The sequence below is a fragment of the Nesoenas mayeri genome (assembly GCF_963082525.1).
Source record: "Nesoenas mayeri genome assembly, chromosome: 1".
In the NCBI taxonomy this organism is placed as follows: Eukaryota; Metazoa; Chordata; class Aves; order Columbiformes; family Columbidae; genus Nesoenas; species Nesoenas mayeri.
In genome coordinates this window covers 70,700,368-70,725,185 of record NC_137541.1, presented here as the reverse complement: position 1 = coordinate 70,725,185, position 24,818 = coordinate 70,700,368, and the positions used below count along the sequence as shown (strand labels likewise).

Below are 24,818 nucleotides of genomic sequence, written 5' to 3'. Positions count from 1 at the left end.
CGTCAGGCTGGATAGGGCTTTGAGCAACCTGATCTAGTGAAAGATGTCTGTGCCTATGGCAGGGATGTTGGACTAGATGATCTTTAAAGGTCACTTCCAACCCAAACTATTCTATGGTTCTATGATACTCACAATTTTCAGAAAGACAATGCAAAGGGAGAATTAATGTAAACCCATCTTTGCTCTCTTCCTTTTAATGAACCCTAGAGAAGTTAGAGTTTTGGACAAGACCTCTACCAATAATCTCCTAATCAGAATTTCACATAACTACCTAAAGAAAGGCACATGTAGAAGACAAGCTTTCCTGTGCAGCTATGCTGCATATTTACTCCCTGGAGGACTCCAGACTGTAAGAATAAGGTCAGGCAAGGCAGGCAGTTGGATCAAGGAAGTAAACTGTGGAACCATATGATCTTTATGAAAAAAATCAGTTTATTTGCAATTACATGCAGGATTTATAACAGATTTCCCTCAGACAGTCTCTTCCAGAAGAAACTTCTTGTGGTGTTTCATCCAACAAATTCATACTGCAGTTAGTAAAGTTAGAAAAACATGCCATGGTGAACCTGATGGTCTTCTGATACTGTTCCTTGGTGGACTATATCCTCTTATGACTTCGTAGGACTTGTGGTTGCAAGAAGCCTCCTCAGGGTGTTGGAGTTTCCTGAAGCTTGCCCCTGTGCTTCTTCCTTGCTCTTTCTGTTTCATTGCTGCTACATGCACAATGACCTTGATCTGATGTTGTTTCTGCCTGCTTAGCGACAAAAACTCACTGAGTAAAAGTTAGTTCTTGCCTTGGGAAATCATAGCTTGCTGATGAATGCTTGCTTATAGCACATCTTGATAGAGGGGCACTCAAAATACTCATGACATACAAATGTATTAATATGCAGTCTGTTCACTCTAAAAAAACATCTCTGCTTAGAAGAAGGGTCAGGTGGCATTACCAGATAGTCACATCAGTGCTACTCGTGGATACTTTTATCACTCAGAAAGATTTTGCTAGATGGCAACTCCTGTCTTAGCTGTGGGTGTGGAGATTTGCTTAGGTAAGGCTAAGATATGTTCTTTTATTTTTTTACCATTAATCTCATCATATGGGTGTCTCCCACCAGTCATCTTCCTTCCTCACTGCCATTTGTTCAGGCCACACCCTTATCTCTCCATCGTGGCACTAGTGATGGTCACAGTCACATGAGAGATTGTGCTGTCTGAACACGTTATGCCACACACTACGGTGTTCACTGTGGCCCGCTGTAAAGTGCATGGATGGCCGGCACTGCTGGATTTTCAAACCCTTAAAGGCTCAAGCTCTGGCCTCACTGAAGGCTTGGTGGGGAAATTTTGGATTGTGTTTAAAAAAAGAAGACACATACACACGCACATACATTGGCACCCTTTTTTTTTTTGTTCTGAAGGGACCCCTGTGTGCCTTTTTATCCTTTCCTCCCACCCACTCATCCCTTCTGACACTCTCTGTAGCTGAGATCACTTGTGTTTTATTTAGCTGAATTTTCCAGGCAAGATTGTTCAGTATGTTTTCAAGACACTTCAGGGTAGTAAGTGTTACTGTAGTACACGTATATTGAGGCTCATTAGTAAGTAAAATACTGCTTCATTCCTTGGTCCACATCCTGTGATCACACATACCCCTCACACAAATATCTGCAGTGTACCAGAAGGAAATTTCACACTATGTTGGCCACAAAAGTCCCCGAGCCCCTCTGCTGAAAGCTGCACTTCTCACCTTCTGAACCTCTGTGGCAAAGGCATCTCCAGGGATAGTTTTTTACCTGTGGCTGATGAAATGGTACCTACGTTTGGTGTCCAGTTGCCCATGTAACTCTGACTGGCCAATGAGGCTATATAAAGGGCCATTGCAAAGCTCACAACTGTGACTGAAAGCCAGGAGCAACTCAATGCTCTGACAATGATTATTTACCATTTTCCCATGTTACACGCTGTATTTGGTCATGTTCAGTAACTCTGTAGTAATCAGACAAGATGGAACGGCGGCTTGTCAGCTGATTTAATTAAAACCACATTGCCTTTTTTTTTTTTTTATTGCCTCTCACACATCATTAATATTCTAAGACGCGCCTGCAATCTGAAGATTGGAATCAGTCTCATTGTGCTCTTTCCAAGCTTGAATTCCCAGACACACAAACCTGGGAAAGAGTTTTAAAGGGACAGGTAATAGTTAGAAGCTAATTTGATTACATTGAAATGGACCAGTCGTTGGTCCAAATAAATGCTTATTAATGGACCAGTCTTTCAGGTTGCTTTTAAATACAGTGCAGGCTTTGCTTCCATGGATATGAGTGGGAATAGAATATATTTAGGATTTCCCAGGAATCAGATCTTTGCTCTGCAGATTTCTGCTCATTCAAATGGTTGGTTATGCAAATATATTTAAAAGACTTGAGAAAATAGCACTGCACCCCTTTTAGCTTGGTTTATTATTTACATATTTAGCAACAGTGTTGTATCGTCCCTTTTCTGGAGTGACAGGTAGGATGTGTTTCACAGTGATAGTATATCAGCCAGCATATGCACTTGACTTACAACTAGACTACAAGAAAAAAGAAAATCTAGCATTTAAAATTATATACAGCAGTTTATTTAAACAGCAATTAACTTTCATCAACAGTATGTGCATTTCTGTTTTCTTTAAGAAACGCTGCCGTTCTTAATCACAGCTGCAGCCCTCCTGCAGCATCCTGTTACTCAGTGACTTGAACCAAGCTTCACAGATATTTCACAGTCAACTACCATACAGGTTTCTTATGTTAAAATTAAGGCAACTGGTGTCAACAACCACTGCTGAATGAAGGTAAAAGCTTGAGAACATTTTGCATAACAGTCATCAGCGTAGCTGATAGCTATTACAGTGTTCTTGTGCAGTAAGCCTACGCAGATCCTATCTCTCCTGCCTGTCTGTTCCAACATGCATCTCATCTCATTTGCAACCCTTTGCTTTAATTAGCTGAAGTCTTTGCTTCAGTCTTTCATATGTCAACCAGCCTGTGTACACTTCCATATTTTTAATCAGTAGCCTGTTTTCTTTACTTTGTCATTCGCACTAGCATATAAATCTGCCCTTCTTATGATCCTCACTGCTTGGTAGAAGTCAAAACATGCTGTTCAATTTTCCTGTTCACTGATTTCCATTTGTTTCATGTTCAAATGCTGGCTCTTTTCCCCCTTTTGGGCATGCTGTGAGCATTAAGCTTAGTGATTAGATGCCAAAAAACTAGTCCTTTTCCCCTTCTGTGCCCACGAACGGGTCATCCTAACCCTTGCTGGGATGCTTGCTGCAACAGCGTGCCCTATGTGTGTGCAGTCAGCCTAAATGGGGCTCGCTGCGTGGGACCAGCGCAGGCTGACAGAGGTTAGCTAATGATGACTAATAAAACAGGTGCAAAACTTATGTGCTCTCCTAGGGTCGTGACTGGCTTCTTGCTGCTTTTTCTCTCTCTCTCTTTTTTTTTTTTTAAATTTAATCTACTACAGCAGAATATTTCATTTCACTCACAATGCAGCCAAATCCTGAGACACCAAGACTTAAAAATAACCGGACATAAAAGAATGAGAGGGTGACACGTGTCTGTCCTCTGGCTTTCAAGTTTTCCAGTTTACTGAGGGGGATCCGAGGTTGTTTGTAGCTGCGTGACAGGTGGGGTGGCTGGCTCTGACACCTGTGCCTGTGGCTGATCCCCAAACTGAGCCTGGAGCATGTTCAGGATGTCATCTAGCTTCTGGTCCATCTGCATCACCTGTTAAGGAATCAGAAAGCAGACAAGCTGTCAAGTGGTTGCACATGCTTCTAGTGGGAGGCATTAGGGAGCATGGGCATTTCAGAACCATCAACTCCTCTGAGTTTTGTCTAGCCTCTAGAAAGACCGAATGACACTATGAAGTACAGGGAGGGGTGTAAAGCCATGTGAAGCGGCAGTAGCAGGACAGGACATTGGTGGTCCGAGAACCTGACTGCTTGAGTCAGATATTTTGTCTCTCAGCCTTTTCCCAGGGTTGCTAGCTTCTCTTGGTGATGATACATCCTGCAAATATCTGCCCTGAAACTCTCTTTTGCTCTTTGGTTTATCGTGAATGTTTTTTCCCACTACCTCTCCCAATGCTTCACCACCCTTAGTTGTAGGACATCATGCTTTCCATTACTGTCTTGAGAAACGAAACAGCTCCCCTCCCTTCAGACTGTAAATAGATGCCTCTGTGATACATGTTACAGTCAGAGATCCTACCAGATAGGGTGTTTATTCCCATGCATTGTTAGGAGGATAGCCTACTAAAAACCACATAATAATACCAATGAGTTCATTAAAAAAAACAACAAGCGTTCCATAGGAAGCTCGACATGCTAATCCCTCCTCTCATTTATTTGTTTTCCAGCTGAAATTTCTCAGGCATAGTCTCAAGGCAAAGGAGTCTTTTCTAGTTATTATTAATATTACTTTTAAGCAGGGAAAGGCAAATCAGGATTTTTAAAGGGATGCTGCTTTTGTATGTTCTGCTTCTTTTTGGAAATTCTGGTCTTTTCTAGGAGCACCAAGCAGGCATTAACCCATTGCAGTGGTAGGGCTTGCCTTCACTGTAAATGGCATTCTGCTTAGCTTAGCATCAGCCAGTGGGACAGGCTGGGGACTGTTGGCTGCTCTTGTCTGCTCTAAAAGCAAAACTGTGGCCAGCATCGTGTAAGCAACTGGGATCACTTCTGATGATGCTTGAATACAGTGCAGCTTTGTGTAATAGATGAGCCCAAGACAAATGAGCATTTTGAAGAGCATTGGATGGTTCACTTTACAGTTATCTGCTGTGAAACTCTGAGCTTTCTGAAAACTGTGATCTGTCCCAGTGGGTCTAATAAACTTTGATAGCAAACCTTTTAAAGCGATATCAGATCTAAACTGAGCTTTCATTAAAAAGGGAGACAGAGAGAAGGAGAGAGGGAAGGATTCCAACCTTTTTCTGTGCAAAGATAACTTTGGAAATAGTAATTGGCAGCACAAACTGAAAGTTTTGCAGTCTGAGATTGCTTTAAAAGCCAAGGCAAAGAAAATCACCTTATCTGCCTTCCCCTCCTCTGCCTTTTCTCAATCCAAGTGTCGTCTCCCTGCAGGGCCCCTCAAACCTCAAGGTACCAGGAGCTTATTCAAGTTATATCATTTTGGCAACCGCTATTCTCTCCTATATACAACCTGCTGGGGGAAGGAGGAGTGGAGTATCTCTCCTATCTCATGGAGGAAGAGATGTGCTTATCTCTCTTTCATTTCTACTGTCATGACTACTATCTTCTAGTAGAAAAGGCCCTCTCCCTGCCTCTGCTTTGGTGTGGGTTACCTGGGGCTGTATTTTCAAGCAGCAAGGACAGAGTATTTAGGGCATGGATTGGACAGCATAGCCCTTCACAATTATTTCGGCAGGGCAAGGTGTGCGGACACGGGAGGATGGGGCTGCTCACTGCGGTACCCCTGGGTGCAGGGTGGCTGGTGCTAAGCCCAACTTGGGAAGATTCACAGTCAAACAGCAGCTCAAGTATATATTGATGCTCTTTGTTTGAGGGGAAGGGACCCCAGCAGAGGTTGTGTCTGGCAGAGGTGCAGCCGCCTCCCGGTCAGCCTGACCCCACGCTGTCAGTAGCATCTCTGCTTTGTCCTGTATTTAGTGATCTTCTAGGAGGGACTGGTCCATACTGCCACAGCAGCTCTCTGGTGTGGTCACCAACAGAAGCATTGACAGTGCACTCATCTTGGGCACAACAGCTACATGTTTTGCTCAGCATTAAATTGGTTAGAAGTCTGGAAGTCACTAGTGGTTTAAGGGTTAAGCAGCATGGAATTAATTTAAAAACCACAGCCTTTATTTTTTCCTCCATTCTTGAAAAGCCTGTTTGGCTGATGCTGGTAATGACTCAACAGAATCTTTCTTAAGCAGAAATGTTGTGCAGAGCAGAAACTAAAGCAGAACTAATACATTACAGTAGAGTAAAAAGAGGTGTAGGCAGGGAAATGAGATCAGGCAGATGAAAGATCTTTTGGGGCTTTCTTTTGTGAGGCTTTGTTGATTTTGATCTGCACACTTGATCTTAGATAAGCTATGCCTGCATATTCCATATCATTTAAACTTTTTGTATTTCTCTGTATTTTGCCAAATTAAGGAAAGAATGTGATGTGGAATAATTTTATGCACTTTTCTTTCCAGGAGAGGAGGAGGGTGGAGAATGTAAATATTCATTTGTAGGCAGGAAAAAAGAGAAGTTCATACATAAGGGAGTAGATTGTACTACACTGCTGTCACGTCTTCCACACAAGGATCTGCAAATATTTCCTGAACATTAACAAATGAAGCTACTCAGTTCTCTCATGTCAACTGTATACACGGGAGGGCTTTAGTAGTAATTTTTGAGACGAGAAACAGGACCCTGCAAAATTAAGGGAGCTGTTAAGAAGATGTGGTCAGTTGCAGATCTCTTCTAACCCTTAGCTTTGTATTTTATACACAGGATGAAGCCACCACTTTATGGCTTCTGGTGTTCTAGAATACACCTTACTTTGAATATGCAGCTAGTCTGGTAAAGCTTTAGTCAGAAAGCCAAATTCTTAAGTACCTTGTTGAAAAGGGATCACATTCGGAGGGTGGTTGACTGTGATGAAAGAGTGACAAAAGGAGAGCTGTGGACACTTCAAGGCTTGACTGAAGTCAGTAGGATAACTTGCAGGGCAAGAAGACTTTTCACACAGATGGAGGTTTTTTCACAAGAAAGTCCTAGTTTTAGATTTCTCCAAAACAATCTAGCACTTTAGGTTTCTCCAAAACCACTTTCTTTAAGCTCAAATGGAATGAGTTGCTGGTTTTGAGTAACACACCCAGGCAATCGTGGAGGCAAAGAGTTAAGTTGTGCAACATGTTTTTTGGCTGAGTAAAGTGAGAAGCCATCCGGGGCTGGCCTCAGAGTTTCCAGAGAGATGTGATATGCCCCTCGCAGGCTTGGTGGAGACAGGTGAGTTTGGCAGCTGTCCACGGGCAAATGGCAACAAAACTTCTGTTCTCCCACATCACAAAAGCGCTCCGGAGATGATCTATAAAATTGTTAAAATGCTTTTATATTCTTTCAACTGCCCTGTAGAAAGGAGACTTGCAAAAGCAGTTTAAAATATTACACTGTTGTTATTGGGGCTGTGAGGTGAACTGAAGGAGTGTTGAAATGTGTATTCATTTTAACATTCCCCTGTGAAAAGGGGCTGGACTCCTTGGTGACATGCAGGACTGGTAGACAATGAAAATGTCTTCCAACCAGCTCCAGTGAGTCACAGCAAGCCCTGAAGGGGAATTGGGTCAGTCAACCTGTGGGATCCAAGGTGTCCCTACCATTCACCTGGAGCACCAGGTTGGCTTTCAATACCTATGTGCTATTTGTGGTTCCTTTTGAGCCCCTGTTTGTGAAAGCTGGTGTCTCAACCCTTTATCTAAATACCCCATTTCTGCAGATATGCCTTGTGGAGAAGGGGACCCTAGGAATGGCAGCAGCATGGAGAAGGGGGCCTGCATCTTGCTGTGGATTTACCAGACTCTGGACAGATTCCTAACTCCCTTGAGAGCTTTTTTTCTGACATGTTTTGCACATGCACACCATAAACAAAAGGCATGTGTGGAAGACTCGGAGTAGCCACGTGGTCACCCCCAGATCCTCTCACTTTAAGCCAGAAAAAATCACTTCCCCCAAGTTGTGCCTATCTTTTTAATATGATTTCTTGAACAGTTCAATACACTGACTTGAACTGTTTCCAGAGGAGTAGCAGAAGGGGAAGATGGCCTGCTGTAGGACTGAAGTAAATTCATAAACCCACAAACATGCTCATATGTTGCTAAGTAGATGGAGCTTTATATCAAAAGCTAAACTCATAAATCAATTAAAGTTGCTGTTGCCTCAGCTCTCCCCCTGCCTGTAGCAGTCCTACACAAAGTGATCAAAATAGCAGAGCTGTATGCATGTTGCATGTCTGCAACATCTCTGGGCTGCTGGTACTGGGAATGCAGCATGAAATGGAGGAGGGAGAGAAGCCAGCCCAGTTTGTGCTACCAATCAAAAGGTCATGGAGGAACAGCAAGTTCTGCTTTTGGTTAAGCTGGATGGACTTTGGCTTCCCGTTTGCCTCACTCAGGTGGGGAAAACTGTGAAGCTGTGTCCACAGGACAGCCCAAGGTATCGTGGCAAGGGTGGAGGACTGGAAGAGCCTCTGCATTGTTGAGCCCCATCCCCTGCTATAGCAGCCACTGTACAATGGATACTTTGGTTCTGGCAACCCCATGAGATATCCAGGTTTCCTATCCCCAACACGCAGCCCTCAGCCTACAACAAACTACAAACCTAAGCGTGGACAACCAAGAGCCACCAAAGCACAGTGGGCCACAGGACAAGGGCAAGCAAAGGCATTCCCATTCTTGGGACACAGGAGCTGTAGCAAAGGCTGGAAGTAGAGGAAATTGTGAGGTCTTAGAAGGACATGTCTAGGTGGTAGTAAGCCTGTGAGCCCAGAGGTGGGTCACTGCTAGTGGACTGAGCTGGGGGCCACAGTGGGAAACACTTGATTTGAGGGCTCTGACACCAACTGCTTAGGAAAGAGTTGTCCAATGGGTCACGTTTATTTTGTGTGGAGAGAACACTGTATAAGAAGCTTTGCCATGAACTACTGTCTGCAGGTATTTATTCCTGAATATTCCCAGCTTGTTAGCTGTGGTAGGTCACCTAAAGTCTAGTTCATAGGAGAAAATAGTATTAATTTAGTAAAATCAGATATTATTTAGTTGAACTAGTGCAATCCATTTTATGGATGATCCAATTTCTGACTTGTGCAATGTATTGATTTAGCTTAAGCCCATTATTCAGAAATTCATGCCATTTTCTCATGTTGACCAAGTCTGTCACAAGATTTTTCTTCTCACACCAGATGGTGGACTGATTTGATTAGATCCTGTAAAGTCTATGTTTAGCTTTATAAGCACATCTGGTCTTGTAGCTTCTCTCTGCATACAGTTACACCCAATTATTCAAACATACTAATTGCCTATCGTACAGTTTGAAGTCTGAGTTGTTTATTTTAGGAATCACTTTATTTTTAGCATGTCCCTCAGTGGATTTATTGCTGTCCAGCAACTGCTGATTTGAGGGAGGGAAATCTTTTCTTTACAGCACTGCATATGAAACTGCCTCCCTCTCACCTTGCTTGTCCCCTGTTGGAGAAATTTCACTGAGGTGAAATGCTGAAACTGCTGAAGCACTCTTTTTTTTTTTAAATCATGGCCAGACAATGTGGATGATGATGTAGTCTGTTGGGATCTGTCTGTGTGGATTCAAATGGTCATGCCAGCCATAGGGACCATGACTAGCTTGAGGAGATTTCTCTTGTGAAAGATGCGGCTGTAGGGCAGCCTCTGTGGGTCTGGTTCAACAAAGGGCTTATGAATGTGTTAGCTTGAAGCATGTGAAGAGTCTTGCTGAGTTCACTAAATATTTAAGTGCTTTGCTGGACTGGAGCCAGAAAGGTTAACGGTTTGCAAGACTATACCTTTAGGATAAACTTTCAGAGTCTCCTAAAGTAGTCATACACACATATGCACAGAAATATATCTACACCACCATTTTTTAAGTCTCTGAGGAATGTTAATTGACATCTACTGTGGCATCCTTCATAAAATGACTTTGGCATTAGTATTAGCGGAGAACAGGCAGCTCGTCTCCCCTCTTAAAACAACAACACCAAAAACAACAACAAGAGGGTTTTGATGAATGGGTTTCCCTCAACTGACTGTTTTTGGAATTAGCTGTAATAGGTTGGGGTTTGGCCTCAGTCCTCAAATGATGCTGTATCCCAAAGCAAGGTTGCCAGGTGGCACATACGTAAGGAAACGTCTCACTCTGGTATGTCAATGTCTTGTAGCCAATTGGTGAGTGCTGCCCTAACACTGAGCCATGGAGCTCCTAACTTTGTTGCGCTAAGGGTGCAGATAGCACAAAAAGACCAGCTTCAGTCAGTAGAAGCTTTTGCCACTGACCTCAGAGATCAGGTAAACAGGTGCATAAGTAGAAGCTACACAAAGCACGCTCCCATGACAGCATGTTGTTCCGGCAGACCCAACTCTCCATGAACACCAAAAAATATATAAACCAGCAGACTGTCTTGTTTGACTTATTCTGTGTACCCCTTAGCAGATATCAGTTGTTTATTTTCATTCCATGAAACTTATCTAGATAAGTCCACAATTTTCCAGGCCTCCCTTCCTTTATCCTAAACATCCCCACCCACTCTTAGGTCAGGTGTTATAACCTTTGATGGCCTAGAATACAGTAATCTTTATTTTAAGTGTAGCTTCATTTGTTTTGGTTTCCATCTACCTTTCCTGTTTAAATGGAAACACAAAGGTCTATCCCTCTGCATTTTATTCCAGGGGTATTTCCTGTCGGTACCCTTTTGGTGAGCATTATATTTTTACATTTCCTATGCCACAGTTGCACTGATGAACCTCTTCAGTAAGACCTGTATCTGTGGCTGCTGCTTCTGGTGTCAGATGCCATTTGCTCGACTGCTAAGCAACTCTTAAGAGTTCAGCCCTGTGTTTCTAAAGGAGGCCTGGTCAGCACATAGATTATGTTAGCAGTGTTACTGCTTCAGTGAAGGTGTGATTTTTTTTTAATGAATCCTGGCTTACTAAGCAAATGAGGTTTAGCTGATGATGTATCTGTGTATATGTTGCCACAGCAGCTTTGAAGTAAGCTGGCCAGCTTCAGACATATTTGCCAGAGAGACAGAGTCCTTACAGATAAAAAGTTTGGACACTTTCCTGAAAGTCCAGCCCTTGAGCAGAAGACAGACGTCCAAATTAACGTTTCATTGAAGGAAGGGCAGAAGAGGAAGGTGAACTGTATTATTAGACCCTGGAGAATCCACACAGGATGCCCTGACCACAGGAAAAGCTTTATTCAGCTCTTGCCCCTTATTAGCTTTGGATAATCAGCCACAAAATACAGAGCCACAGGAAACCAGGCTGCATAATTTCTACTGCTCCCAACAGGGCTCGTTTCTAGCTGAAGAAATCCAAGTGGTGCCACTTGTACTGGACACAAGGGTAACTTCCCACCACCGCTGTTACGCAGCAGCACTTGGCTGCTGTGTGGGCTGTAACTTCTGCAGGAGTTTCTCTCATTTCAGCTCTATGTACACGCACCTGTCTGGCTGTTTGCAGCCTGTGCTTTGAAGCTTCTTTTTTCCAACCCCCCTGATTTTCCTCTAGTAGGTAAAACAGACCTTGCAGAACTCTCTTTCTCCTGATTTACATGCATAAATGGTTATTGTTGTTGTTGCAGGACGTTTCATTCTTCACCCTCCTCCAGATCCTGCTCAGATCCTGCCTGTAATCTTGCCATCTCTCTTTGCGACATCGCTCTCCAGCCACACCCTGGATGACGCACTGCCATTTCTCAGCTCATTACATTGTGTGGCTACAAGTCCTGCTGCAAAACCAGCGTGGAAAGAAACAACACACAAAAATAACAAAGCTAGTCCAGCCTCAAAGGTGGATATGCAGCTACTGTGAGTCACACCTTAATTTCACAATAAAGCAGCTTTGGAACTTATGCTCCAAGATGCTGATTAATTTAATTTTTAAATCTCTAAACAATACCGAACAGAGACAAACAAGAAAAAGAAAATGCACCTCTGAGTATTTAAAGGGTGCCAAAGGAGTACAGAGAAAGAAGTGACCTTAGCCCTTCACTAGATCGATGTGATAAGCTCAGTATTTTAGATGGGTGTGATGAACCTAGACCTTTGAAGAAATGGTATCAAGTCTTCCACTCTCTGATAGTTTTGACTTTACTTTTCCTTTTTTGAGTTCTATTAAATCTCCTTCATGAGAACAAAATCTAACCTCACCAGGTTTGACCAGTTCCTGTAATGAGGACACTTTGGGCTATGCTGCAGATGCCTTATTTTTTCTCAGCTTATTTGCAATGGTTACTTACTGATACTGAAAACAGTGAGTGAATTCCCTTAATCCAGGTCTACTGACCTGACATATAGTTCAGATGACATCTGGTTAAGCTAACCTCTAGTTAGCATAGGTAATGGACTGTGTATGACAAGGTAACATTTATATGTCTTATCACAAGTATTTATACACAACTGCCCTCCATTGACACTCACACACACAAAGCTTTACTTCAAATTATCAGTTCATCTTTTCTTATAGATTGGCAAGAAAGGCAAAGAGAGAGGGAGTGTTATTATTGAGACAAGCACAGGCATTATGGTGATGGCGTTCTAGATAGCGAGACATGTAGGTACTAGAAAAGTTCCAGACAGTTCTTGTAGGACTAGACCAGGACTTCATAAAACCAAGCTCCAGCCTACTACTCAGTGCAGCCTTCCTGCATTGAGGGCAAGTCACTTTCTGAATAAGCCTTATCAATATTTGTTAACCACATGGATCAAATAATCTGCCATTTCTTATCTTTCAGACACGAAAGCACAGGAAATCGGGTAGGTTTGAGTCTTGGTACAAACCCGAAGACATTAGAAATTAGAAATTAGAAGAGTAATCTGAAATGTGGACTGAAATGCTGACTGTAGAAAGGAACAAAGTTCTAAAGAAAAAAATGATCAGTTGGAATAGGGCAGGAGGAGAGAAGATTATGGTGCTCCTTTGTCTTGCCTACGGATGGCTCTTTGCAGATTGAAATGGACATAACAGAGCAAGGCTGGAAGTGTGGCATGGTGGTCATACCAGGAAAAAGCATTAATTGGGAAGCAAAAGGATGATTGCCTAGGCATAAGAGGGTGTCACTGGGAGGCCACCATCTGGGTTTCTGTTTTCAGCTCTGTAAAAGAATCAACATACCATTTTAGCCAAACCCTGTAGCAAAATTAAGGGCTGGTCTGTGCAAAGATTTGTGCTGATGTCAGGAAATCAAGCCTACAACACACCTTTCATTGTTTCAGGGCAACGTGTGCCTGGGCGCTCATTTTGATGTGCCCTATGTCAGTGGAAGCAATGAAATAAGCTTGATAGGAGCTAACTCATGAGAGCCTTGGAAAATGACAGCTGTACCTTTGTCCTATGCAATGTTGAAAAGGGTGAACGAAAACTTCTGCCCTCATTTCTTCTCTAGTCTGCACAGGACAAGTTTCTCTGGTCACCTTTACATAACGAGTTCACTGAAACTCTCACACCCTTTGAAGGGTGCTGCAAGCCTGGCTCAACTCATGCAACACAGTCTGAGGAAGAAGATACAATGGCATAAAGTGGTGTTATGTATTTAAATAATGAGGATTACAAAACACTATTGTTTGCTCATTAAAACACAGAAACCCAAAGCAAGTAAAATGTTATCAGAGAGTGCTGATTGAGGGTGTAGCAGTTCTTGATTCTTACTGATTCAAACATACTTTGCTGAACCCTTTGGTTTTAGCCTGTCTGGCTTATCTGTCATTCGATGGATTTTACTAGCTTGCTTGTGTATACTGGACCTGATTAACAGCACTGCCTCACACGTATTTTTAATGAGCTCTTGAAAAGTCACAATGAATGGGTGGACTCTGGACTGCCTGGTCCAGTTTTGCAGCCGCAGTGACCTGATGTTGAGGGTGTCTGTCTGTCCTGTCATACTGACAGGCAGCCTTTGCTCCCAGATCAGCAAAAGCCAGAGGCATAAACTATGGAGGAAAAACAACTACACAGCAAGAAACGGTTCGTGACTTGAGCTGAGATTGCTCAGCACCTGGAAGAGTATGAGCAATGCATGGAGTGTAACAGCATAAATCAGTGCCTAAACTGGCTATAGCTATGGTAACTGTGGATGCAGAACATCAGAAGAGATTGCAGGGAGAATGAATTTCACTTGATTTGTCTTTTTTCTCCTTCCCAAGCTAGAAAATTATTTGCATAATAGGTTCTGTAGCTAAAGAGATGTCCATGGGCATTTAAAACACTGACTGAGAATAAGAGGCTGAGTAAAGCGGATTTTCCAAATCTAGAATCTCAATAGGGGACATTTTCCATTACTTTGGTGCTTGAAAAATAGCAGAGAATTTTGAAAAATCAGCATGGCTACATCCCCAGGGGAGACTCAAAGAATTAATTAAAGAAAGGGAGGTGTCTTATTTGAACTCTGCTGAGTTAGATGGATTACCCATGAAAGCTGGCATTGACAGGACAGCTCTATGATGAAGCCTGTGGCAGAAGTACCGGTGTCTTATACAAACAATAGGAGACAGGGCAGGAGATGCAAAGCCATAATTGCCAGATAGATTTCTTCCTCATGAGGCATATGCTAAGTCAGCAGAAACCTGCTTCAGTTTTCTATTGCAAGGCACAGTACGGTTAGTTAAGGAAAAAAAAATCGGTTATACCCACTATTGCTCTTACAGCTCTTCGGCCTTATGCTGCAGGGAGTACTGCTGGGGAGAGGAATATTATAGATATTGCTCAGAGAAACAATCATTTTTCTTTTGCGTGTCTCTTGTTTTTCATATATCATTGGAGAGAAAAAGCACAGTAATAAAAAGGGACATGTATTAACATGAACATTGAGGTGTAAGTATGTGAGAATGGCCTGGTGAGATTTCACTGTCCCAGCATTTAGTAAAATAATTTAAATGGGTGCTACAGTGTAATTAAGATTTTGGGTTACCAGCTTTTTTTTGACATTCTAAAGGTAGAACTAGGAAGGCATGGAGGTTTTTATGCAACTTTCTGCCGTGGGGGGAAACAAATCTTTTTCAGGTCAATAAGCTAAAATTCATTAATAAAATAGGTACTTGTTGAGACTACTGAGAACCTCACAGACATAATTTCCTGGCTTCACATCTACTTGTTCTTTTATTACTGTTAGTCATTATGAACTATGTCGCTAAACTACTAACTCAATATATCTATATATATCTATATTGTATTTAAAAATGCCTGGGTTATTTTTTGTTCTGTAGTGTTTCTTGTCCTTTCAGAGCAAGCTTGTTTAACTCCATATTGAACTAGTTAGTTATCAGTGAGAAGGAAAATAAGATATCTATCTTTTTGTTAGTTAATACTATAGAAAGCTTTCACTTTCATGTTTTAATGCATATGAAAAATCCCAGCTGTGACTGGTTGCTTGTCTTTCTGCACCAGTATACTGTAAACCAAAAATAGCCACCACCATAAATCCATGACATTGAAGCTCTGGTTTTGGCTGCCTGACCACCGTGCTTGGCTTCCTTCACTGCATGCCCAGCTCTGAAACCAAGATGAAGGAGCATGCTTAAGACCCACTGCTGCTGCTGAAGGCACGGCCCTGCCCACCCCAGCTGCAGCCTCCTGACCTCCTTGTGCTATACGAGTCCACAGTCCAACCTTGGCTGGACTCAGGAGCAAGCCCAGGAGAGCTGTGCAGCACAGCAGAGACTATCTATGTAGGAGAGCTGCCCCCAGCCTGAATCCCAGGGCTGGGGATGCTTCCTCCTCCATGCTTAAATGACTCTTTTACTGCCTGCAGGTTACACAGGAGCAGTGGTAAAAAGCAAAACCTCTAAGTGAACCAAGGTCATATGCTGTGCTCCAGCTGAGGCACTGTGCACTCCATCAAAAAAAGCTGGGGTTCTTTGACCTTCTTTCTCTTACCTCTGGCACAGTCAGCTGAAATATCCTTAGTAAGACACATGACTACTTTTATCTAGGAATTTGAGCTAAGTTTTTAATTACTGTTAACAAGGAAGTGAATTTTCTATCCTGCAAAAAATATATTAAAAAAATAAATAAATTGTCCAGACCCCCAGACCATGCAAAACCTGGCTAAAAGCACATAATTTCTTTCCCATGAAATCTAAACTTTTCTCTTTATTATTTGCAAATAATTTTCAGAAGACAAGATCACTGTGAAATACATGCCCCCACAAGTTTTCATTTTAAAAACACTGAAATACCTCCATTCAAATCTTCACTTGTTTTTGCTTGTTGTTTCTAGAAACTTCATCAAAACCAATATGATTTTCTGTAGCACAGCAGATCCTGCAAATTTTGCCAAGGAAGATGCATTTTGATGTAAAAGCCCCTGCCAGCTCTATTTTAAACCCTTGTGTCTTAGCCTATGCCACAAGCGCATGTTGTCTTGCACAGCCGGACAGTGTGGGAGTCCCAGGATCCAACCTCCCTTTGCAGCCTGTGGAGGAGTCAGGGTGACCTGCAAGCCAGGAGGTCTCAACTCCCCTGAGATGCTGGATGCTATGGCAGGGTCACCAGGCCATAGCTGGCATGGTGCCGAGCCCTATAATGTGCAGGTTCTTTTTGGTACTCCCCTCCTTTCCTGGCGATGGTGGGAGATGTCTGCACCTCCTCTCTCCCGGCCAGGGCAGCCGACGTGCTAGCTGCCTGCTGCTCCCTTTGTCACAGGCAGGGAGTAAAAGTAGCTTGATTCAAAATACTTTTGTATTATACAATGCATTTATTGGCAGCCAGCTATTTAAAAAGCTCTCCTGTACGCTGCTTGCCCCAAGTGGAGCCCTGTGTACATCCCTTGGGTGCGGGCTTCCCCCTGTCTGGGAGGATCTTAACTCTTCCCTGCCTCTCTGATTTCAGCTCTAGGCTGGGCACCTCTGTGCCACTATGTTGCCTAACTTCCATGTGGCCAACACCTCACACACGCAGGGTGTTTGGCTGCTTAAGCATCATCACTATTTTTGGGGCTGGTACCCTTCACCTCTACCCACAGCCCTTACAAGAGAGGTGGAAGGGGAGCAGGAGCCACACGTGCAAGGGGGTAGCAGTGAAGGCCTGCACATCTGTGCCACCAGCCAAAATGCTGTGCCTCCCCCCAACCCCCTGCTCATAGTTTCCATCTCAGTGGCCTCCCCTCCGGGACTCGGGTGAGCACGCTGAACGATTACTCAGCTGAAGATGGCCACAGTGCTAGGCCTGGGGCAAAGCAAACGCCTTGGTACAGGATTTCAGACATGGTTCTGTTCACTTGCAGCAGTCAGGCACCTACGGCGAATGCAGCAACCTGAGAAATTATTTTAGAGCCACCCTGGCACTCATAAGTGTATCTGCATGGGCAGCCGGGGAAGATTAAATCCTCCTGTTAGCCACAGAGCAGCGTGGTGTGGCAATTAGTATGTTAAGCAGAGCTGAGAGAGACTTTTGTAATGAAACCAAAAACTTGGCTGGCCCCCAAAATCTGCAAAGGTTCAAGAACCTTTCAGTAAACCTGGACTGAGCCTTGGCAGATTAATAATTTCAAGGAGGAACTGTTAAAAACACCCTGGTCTGTGCACGATTTTGAGCCCAGACCCGGCCACACTTGGCACTTTGGGAGTTTTCCTTTAGGTTTTTTGCATACAAATCCAAAACACAATGTAGACTCAGCAGGGAGGAACCGATGCAAACCAAAACTGCTGAGTTTTGCACAGCTCTAATTATAATCTCCTCACAGTCCTGGTTTTATTTATTATTGTTTGTACTGTGGTAGCAGCGCGGGGCTCCAACCGGCTTCGGGGCTGCGCTGTGGTGGGTGTTGCAAAGGCAGAAGAAGGAGGCAGGATCCCCAGTCTGAAGAGTTTTTAATCTAAATAAACAAAAAAGATAAAGAATGAGGGAAAGACATGAAACATGTAAGCAATGTGATTAGGGGGTGTTGGCAAAAAAACCCACTTTTCTTAGCGTCTCTCTCACCCACATGTAAAATCATGTCTATTTACACCGTAAACTCTTTGGGGTCAGGGCTGTGTTTTCCAAAATGCAGAGGGAGATGGGATGCAAGAAATGGGTAGAGAAACAGAGGTGCTGGAGAGCAGCAGCAGGATCAGGAGCCCTGAGGATGGTTCTGCTGGATTTCGGCAGCGAGGGTGGGAGCAGGAGGCAGGCAATGGGGGAGAGTGGCAGGGGGACGAAGGAAACAAATGGCACTTCCCAGCGTGAGTCAGGTCAGAAAACTCATCACATGCACCACGATGACCTGGGACAAGTCGCTGGACTGCTCTGTGTTGTAGTTTCCTATAGGGTTGAGCAGAGCTAGAAATATTTCCCTATATGGCATAATTCTTCCTTGATGTAAACTGCTTTGAGATGCTCAGGTGAAAGGTGCTAGAGGAATGCAAAGATTTATTTTTCATAAACCTCCTCACATGTTCTTTTCACTGCCAAGTCAAGGTCTGAAGCCAAGAATTTTAGAGATGCCTATATCTCTCTCACTATACACACACGAATATAAAAATATATTTATGAAAGAGACCAAGGTTTATTTTTTAGAAACAAAGCCTTACGTTAGATTTCCTAAATCTATATATAGGAACTTAAATGAATGGTCAGATTTAAGATCAAGACACATCTTTAAAACTGGATTCAGGAGTCTAGCTTTAAGTTCTTACTTAAAAATGTTTAGCCACAAGCTAGCTGGAAATTTCATATCTTAAAATAAGTTAGTACTGGCTGTGTGGTGGCATGTTTTTTTTGTTTGTTTTGTTTTGGTTTGGTTTTTTCTTCTTCTAGGATTTAGGTGAAGGTTTGGGTCAGTTATATTATCCCAATTATTCACCATTCTGCAACTATTATTTAAAACAAACAGCTCTCTGAAGCTATTTCTCACAATGGGGAAGATTTATATCTTGAAACTGAAGCCCGTTTTCTCACTGCATCTATTTTCTACACTGCATAAACATCCAAGTTTGTTATTGCAGCAATCACCAGCGCGAGCTCTCAGAGCTTATTGCCAGGCTTGTGATATTTATTGTTTGTTAAAGCCCCAGCTCCTGCAGTGAAGTGATTAGATGAGAACCTCAGCTCGCAGTTAAAAAAAAGAAATAACTTTGCACTGGACGACAGGGCTGGTGAAAGAAACAGGAAAACATGAGTGGAATATATGTAGACAAGGGTCCAAACATCAGAAAGGCGAGCAAAAAATAAAACCTCACATGTATTATTATTTTTAAAGCCTAAAGACTCTTAAGCCAACCTCCCCCTTATAATTTAGAAGCGGGGGGGGATGGGCTGAGTCATGACTTCTGACTGCCAAGACATGGCCATGGTAGGGGTTACTCATCGCCTTGGAGCTGCCCAGAGGTTTCTCACCGAGGGGCTGCTCACCCCTCTGCTGAGCTGCACGTGTTTGTTATTGCCGGCTCTTGGGCCTCTGCCACTTTTATTTTTTTCTTTTTCCTTTTAAAACAACTTTACTGAGGCATTCGTTTATGAAAATATCCTGTGCAAGGAATTACACGGAGCTGGCAAATAGAGACAATAGGTCAGTTCCTGGCCCTTCCGAATCTGACAGGATCCCTTTAGCTTTCAACAAAAGAAGAAAAACAGAACTATTAAAAAGTCTCTGCTGCCAAATAGTCAGTAAGTCTATAACAACGTAAAGCAAATGTAAACTTCATATGATGAAATGCATTTTTTTAAAAGCCCTCTTTTCTCAGCAGTTAGATGGGCTTTATATACAATGGGAAGATTCATTTCTGAAGGGAACTCCAGCGTATGAAACAACTCCCTGTGTATCACAGTCTAAAATACCCATTTTACATGAACCAGCAACTGAGGCATCACCTTTACCTTGGGAGAAGCTCATTCAGCCTCCTAATTTATGAAGGCTGTACTTCTCATTGCTCCGCTCTCTGCCTTGCTCTGCCCACAAATCCTCTGGGGAGAGGAGAAAAATATGTCTGCAGTGAAGGAACCTGTCTATTACCAGTGTAACTAAAGGACATTAATAATGGAAAACCAGTGTGAAGAGCACAACCGGAACACAAGCAGGAGAAAAATGAGAATGTTTCTGTGTGGAAAAATAGCTATACGAGATTGTGGTTTAAGACATGCGAAGGTCTGGCGTGTATTGTTCACCAAGCTATGGATGGGAGCTGGGGACACAAACAGGGGTCTGTAGCCAGCTCTGGCCAGACCCTGTGCCCACCCTTGCCCGTAGGCATGGGAGTGAGCACGGAGAGCCGCCCTCTCTGCTTTCTCACTGCTACAGCCCAGAGGAAAGGTCTTGTTGGCACTCAGGGTAATGCTGTGGTGTTTTCCACCCAGTTTCTTCTCCACGTGGTTGGGTCTGGGCTGGGCATACTGGTATTAGTTTTGAATGAAGCGCCTGCTACAGAGGGTTGGGTGCTTGGAAGGATGGAAAGATGACACCAAAGCTTTACACAAAACCTCATGACAGTAGTCACAGGGGAATTGCACTGCGCACATTTTTCTCCACAAAGAAAGCAGAGGAAAGAACATCTCACTCTTGACTTTCCTGCTCCCTTTGAATGGGTCCCTGCTGCAAAAAGTGCATGTGTCAGATGCCTACAATAGGCCTGCAAGCTAGCATAATATTCAGCTTGTTGCTGCTGGCAGTTGTTTCTTTCTTGCCACTGTGGATGCTACCTGTAGTATGTGGCAATAACCTCCATACACAAAAGGCTGGGTGGATCCCAGAAGAGGCAATGGGGAGGAGCATGGTCGTTTCAGCTGGCTGAATGTACAGTCTGCATCCATCTTGCACTTCACATAGTTTACATGTACTCATTTACATGGGTACAATTCATACTTCTCTTTAGGGTGCAGTTAAACCTGATTTCTAGGTCAAGGTGTGGCTTCAGGAATCAGAAGAGTTAGAGACCCGCAACAGATACAGACAGTTACAGCTTGTAGGAGAGATAAACCATCTCTTGCAGGAGTGAATAAATGTTGGAATACCCTGAAATTCCACTATGTACCAGTGACCCTTGCATGATGAATGTTTGTGGATCTCTGCTGGGGCTAGGGTTAGGCATGCAATAATGAACTGGTATTGTCCTTTCTGTTTCATACATACTTTGTGAGCTGATGGAAGACAAATGTTGGACACACTGAAGCCGTCAGCTGCTCCAGTACCCTTCAGAAATGTCCTTCTTTCTATTCCTGCTGTTAATTCAGCAACATGCCCTGCCAATAAACCATAGCAATAGCTGCCTCACAGATCATCATGACTGCACAAGAGGAGGCAGTTTGCCAGCACCAGACAACTTAGCCACCAACCACGGACACTCTGAGACAGCCAAATCCTCATGGGCAATGGCAGCCCCTCCTGAACTGATGTCTTGTGCCACTGGGGTGTCCTGGAGCTGAAGGGTTAAGGCATGCTTTTCAGACTTCTGGAGCCACAGCTGATCAACCCAAGAGTGCAGGCTGATCCAGTTCTACTGTTTTGTGCATGCTGTTCTGGTCCAGAAAGAGACAGCACTGGGTAGTCCACAGCTGGTAAAGCCTATGCCAAGTGTCTTCGCTTTACAATGTTTCAGCCTGTGTGATCTGTGATGCAAGGTCCACTGTTGTCTTCTCAAGGTTAAAAGACAGGGCCGAAGCAGCATTCAGTCAAATCGTCGCATACCCAGTGTTCATGTCGAGAGAGATGTGTGAAGGTAAACAGCTTGAACAACTGGGTGCTCACTGGAAGGAAGGACACATCAAACCAGAGGTTTCTGGTTTATTACTCTTTTGCAGACAGATCCAGGGAAAAAGCCAAGTATCCCACAATAACTTAGAAAATACCTCAGTACAATGCTTAAGGCTGTGGGATGTGCCCTCACAGAAAAGCCCATCGCCTAATGCAGCTTTGTTGCTGGCACAGTGTGCAATTAAACTTAAGCACTACTTAAGACTTTGGAGGCTTAAATGAAGAATGCCATGTCCAGACAAACTCTGCCATAAAGACAAAGTGACTTAGGCAGACTTGTAGATCAAAATGGAAAGGCCCTCACTGTACTGATGACTTGCACCATTTTATTTGGTCCTTCACTTTTTATGAGAACTGTTGTGTGAGCAAACAGAGCTTCAGTTTTCTTGTCCAAACTCCTGACGCCAGTGGTCTGCCACTTACATGCAAAACAAAGCTATGTGTAAGTCATAGGGTCAGTTTGTTTACTTTGCCTGTGGCAAGAGTTGGGTTCATCAGGTTAATTTTCACTAGTTGCTTAAAAGGTCTCGAAATTTTTTCTGGTGTCATATGGCTTTTGCCTTTTTTTTTCAAAGCAGGGGGTAACCATGGACTTTTCAAAACATAACGAAGTAAACAACATTTTTCTGCATCAAGCTCATCCTGCAAATTAATTCATTTGCATTTCTAGTCCTTTCAAGTGAAGTCATACAGATGTGAGCAGTCATTTAAGGATTTTAAGGGTTATGGTTCACATCATCGAAAATCGACTCCAGGACTACTGGTTTACAGAAAAGGGAAAAATGAAGGTGGTCATCCTGGTGTGTTGGGAAAAATGGGTGATTTTTGATTAAAAAAAACCAGCCAACCAACCAACCAACCAAAACCCCAAAAACAAAACAGCTGCTGTTATTTATTTAAATTCAAAGCCCCTGGACACATCCAGACTGATCTGCTGTGAATTGCTTCTTTGTTGCTAGTTCTAGCAAAGTTGATTTCAGATTGCTGATTCATCTAATGGGTTTGGATTACTCTTGTTATCCTTTCAGATAACGGGCCATTGAGCCTGCAAACAAGTTTGCTGCCATCAGCTGATTTACTTCAGATTTCTAAAATTAAGTAGTTCTAGTTTTTGGGGTTTGTGTGTATAGCAAAAGTGAGAACTTCATGAAAATGAAAGCAGCAAAATACTCTTTTGGTCAACAACCAACACACCTTCAATGTTGCTAATGAAAACTAGTCCTGTATGCAGGAACGAGTTAATCCTGAGATAACTCAATAGTTTGACTTTAACCATGGCTGCTGATTCTGCTGCCTGGCTTTAGGTGAAATTGTTACATAAAAAAAACCCCCAAACCAGTGGCAATAGCAACAAAGTACAGTGTTTGCTGGCAGGCTTTGCAAACCCCTTCAATGCAGGAAGCAATAGATTATAAACAAGTTTTATTTTAATCCCTGCAGGACATATGTGAGAGTCCAAGAGCAAGACCTGTTTTTCTCAAAATCTTCCAGAGAATAAAGGTCTTGAGATCCCAATACAATATCAAAGAGATCAGCCAGTAAAGAAAAACTATCTGTTCCTGGCAACACATCAAAACGTTTCCCACAAGTTTATAGTTGTCCAACTGATTATCAAAGAAAAAAGTTTTGGTTGAGTTTGGGACTTTTTAGTGTCAAGAGGTGCTATTGATTCTGGGACGCCTAGTATTTTCAAGTATGCCCACCAGAGGACTGCTGAGGGAACATAAATGGTCCTCACTATGTGAAATGTGTTATCTCTGGGCTATTTTATGTGTAAACTGGTCTTTCTGTGAGCAAAATGATTAGTGGTATGCCCAATGCAGGCAACCATTATGCACACAGAAGCTTCTATTTGTAAATCCCAGCATGCGCACACAAAATGAGCATAAATATATTTCCTGTGAAAAAAACTAACGTCTAATTCTTAAAAGTATGAGTCCATTAATTTCTACTGTGCTCACCATGAGCACATCAGAATAGTTTATTTTCACTCTTTTTTAGGTAGCGAAATATCTTGCTCTGAAGCAATGAAAGATTTAGTGGCTGAGATAATTCGTGGTTTAGCTGTGAAGGTATCCAGAAGCCAGTCTTATAATCCCTCATTTGTAATAATGTAAAGTAGAGAAGCTGAAGTCACAGAACAAGGTCTTCTTGTGACATAAGCAAATGCAGAAAAAATACCAACCCTGCTTTATATATCTGTATGACTGAAGCATCTACAATGTTAACTATGTCACTGGATGAATCTAAATTTCTACCTATCCTAGTAAACACACACAGAGTAGAAATGCATGATTTACCAAAAATGCAGCGCTTTCACTGATTCAGCTTTTGGCAAGTTATGAGGAAAATAATGGCAAAACCATGTTTGTTTATGCCCATGTCAGTGAAGTTAACCCAAACTTATGGCAGCAGCAGCTCTGCGAAGTGCCAGGTTCTGTGGCACTGTGTCTCATGGCTGGGTACATGGGTCTCCCCTCTCTCTCTTTTCTTCCCTCTGTTCTCATCTCCTGTCCCGCTTGCTCTGCTGTCTCCAGGCCAATGACAAAGTGACACAGGGACAACTGCAGGGGAGCAGCTCTTCTTCCCATGCTGGGTCACCCAGCAGCCAGGGACAAATGCAAACACCTCACGGGTTTGCTCGTAGCCATTGTGTGTGCTGGGCTGGGAGCTGGGGTTTCAAACTGAGTGGGGATTCAAAGAAAATGAGCCAAAAGCAGGAAGGAGTCTTGTGGCTCTAAATTAAACCTTCATTTGGAAGGTCAGCTGCGAATGCTTCAGATCTCCTAGACAGTCATGAGGTCAAGCTGTGGCTGAGAAACCATCAGCATGGCCAGGGCTGTGCAGGAGGGCTGGGGAGGGATTTCTGCTGAAGAGTGCTCCTGCCTGTGAGAAACACAGTGTCTCTGGAAGGACAAGTGCAGATATTTTGACAAATCTTCCTTGATGTCAGCTTAAGCTTTAACTCAGATGATGCTGTAAAGCCTCTTCCCTCTTCATGCACAGCCTTGCCATCCAAGCTGAGGTGATTTGTGGTCCATATTTGCCCTTCACACAGGCTAGTAGTGTGTCTACTTCCCTGAGATGACCAAAGTGGTCACCTGAATGCTGATAATCCCCCAGACAAAAAAGCTGTAGTTTCTTCCCACTACCTCTCCCTCTTCCCCCACAACTTCCCTCTGACCATTGCAGAAGTCATCAGGGGAGCACCTCAGTTCTCAGCAGCACAAAACAGATGATGTTTTGGCAATGCACAGCTGTTCATAAAACACCATGCAGAGGTCGATGCTTGCACATGACTTTGCAGAGTTGCTGGACTAACCATAGTACCTGGGATAACTCTGCAGCAACCGTGGGG

At 43.2% G+C, this 24,818-nt stretch overlaps 1 protein-coding gene across 1 annotated transcript in view; it reads right to left on the bottom strand.

Annotated features, from left to right (window-relative positions):
- Positions 1-3,330: 3,330 nt before the first annotated feature.
- LOC308053212 (potassium voltage-gated channel subfamily KQT member 1-like) overlaps positions 3,331-24,818 on the bottom strand; it is a gene marked incomplete at its 5' end in the record, with an annotated part of 492,142 nt that continues 470,654 nt past the window's right edge. Inside the window, one exon of the mRNA XM_080364037.1 lies at positions 3,331-3,776. Within this exon, the coding sequence (XP_080220163.1) occupies positions 3,636-3,776 (141 nt within the window). The 3' untranslated portion in view covers positions 3,331-3,635. The remainder of the gene's footprint in view (positions 3,777-24,818) is intronic.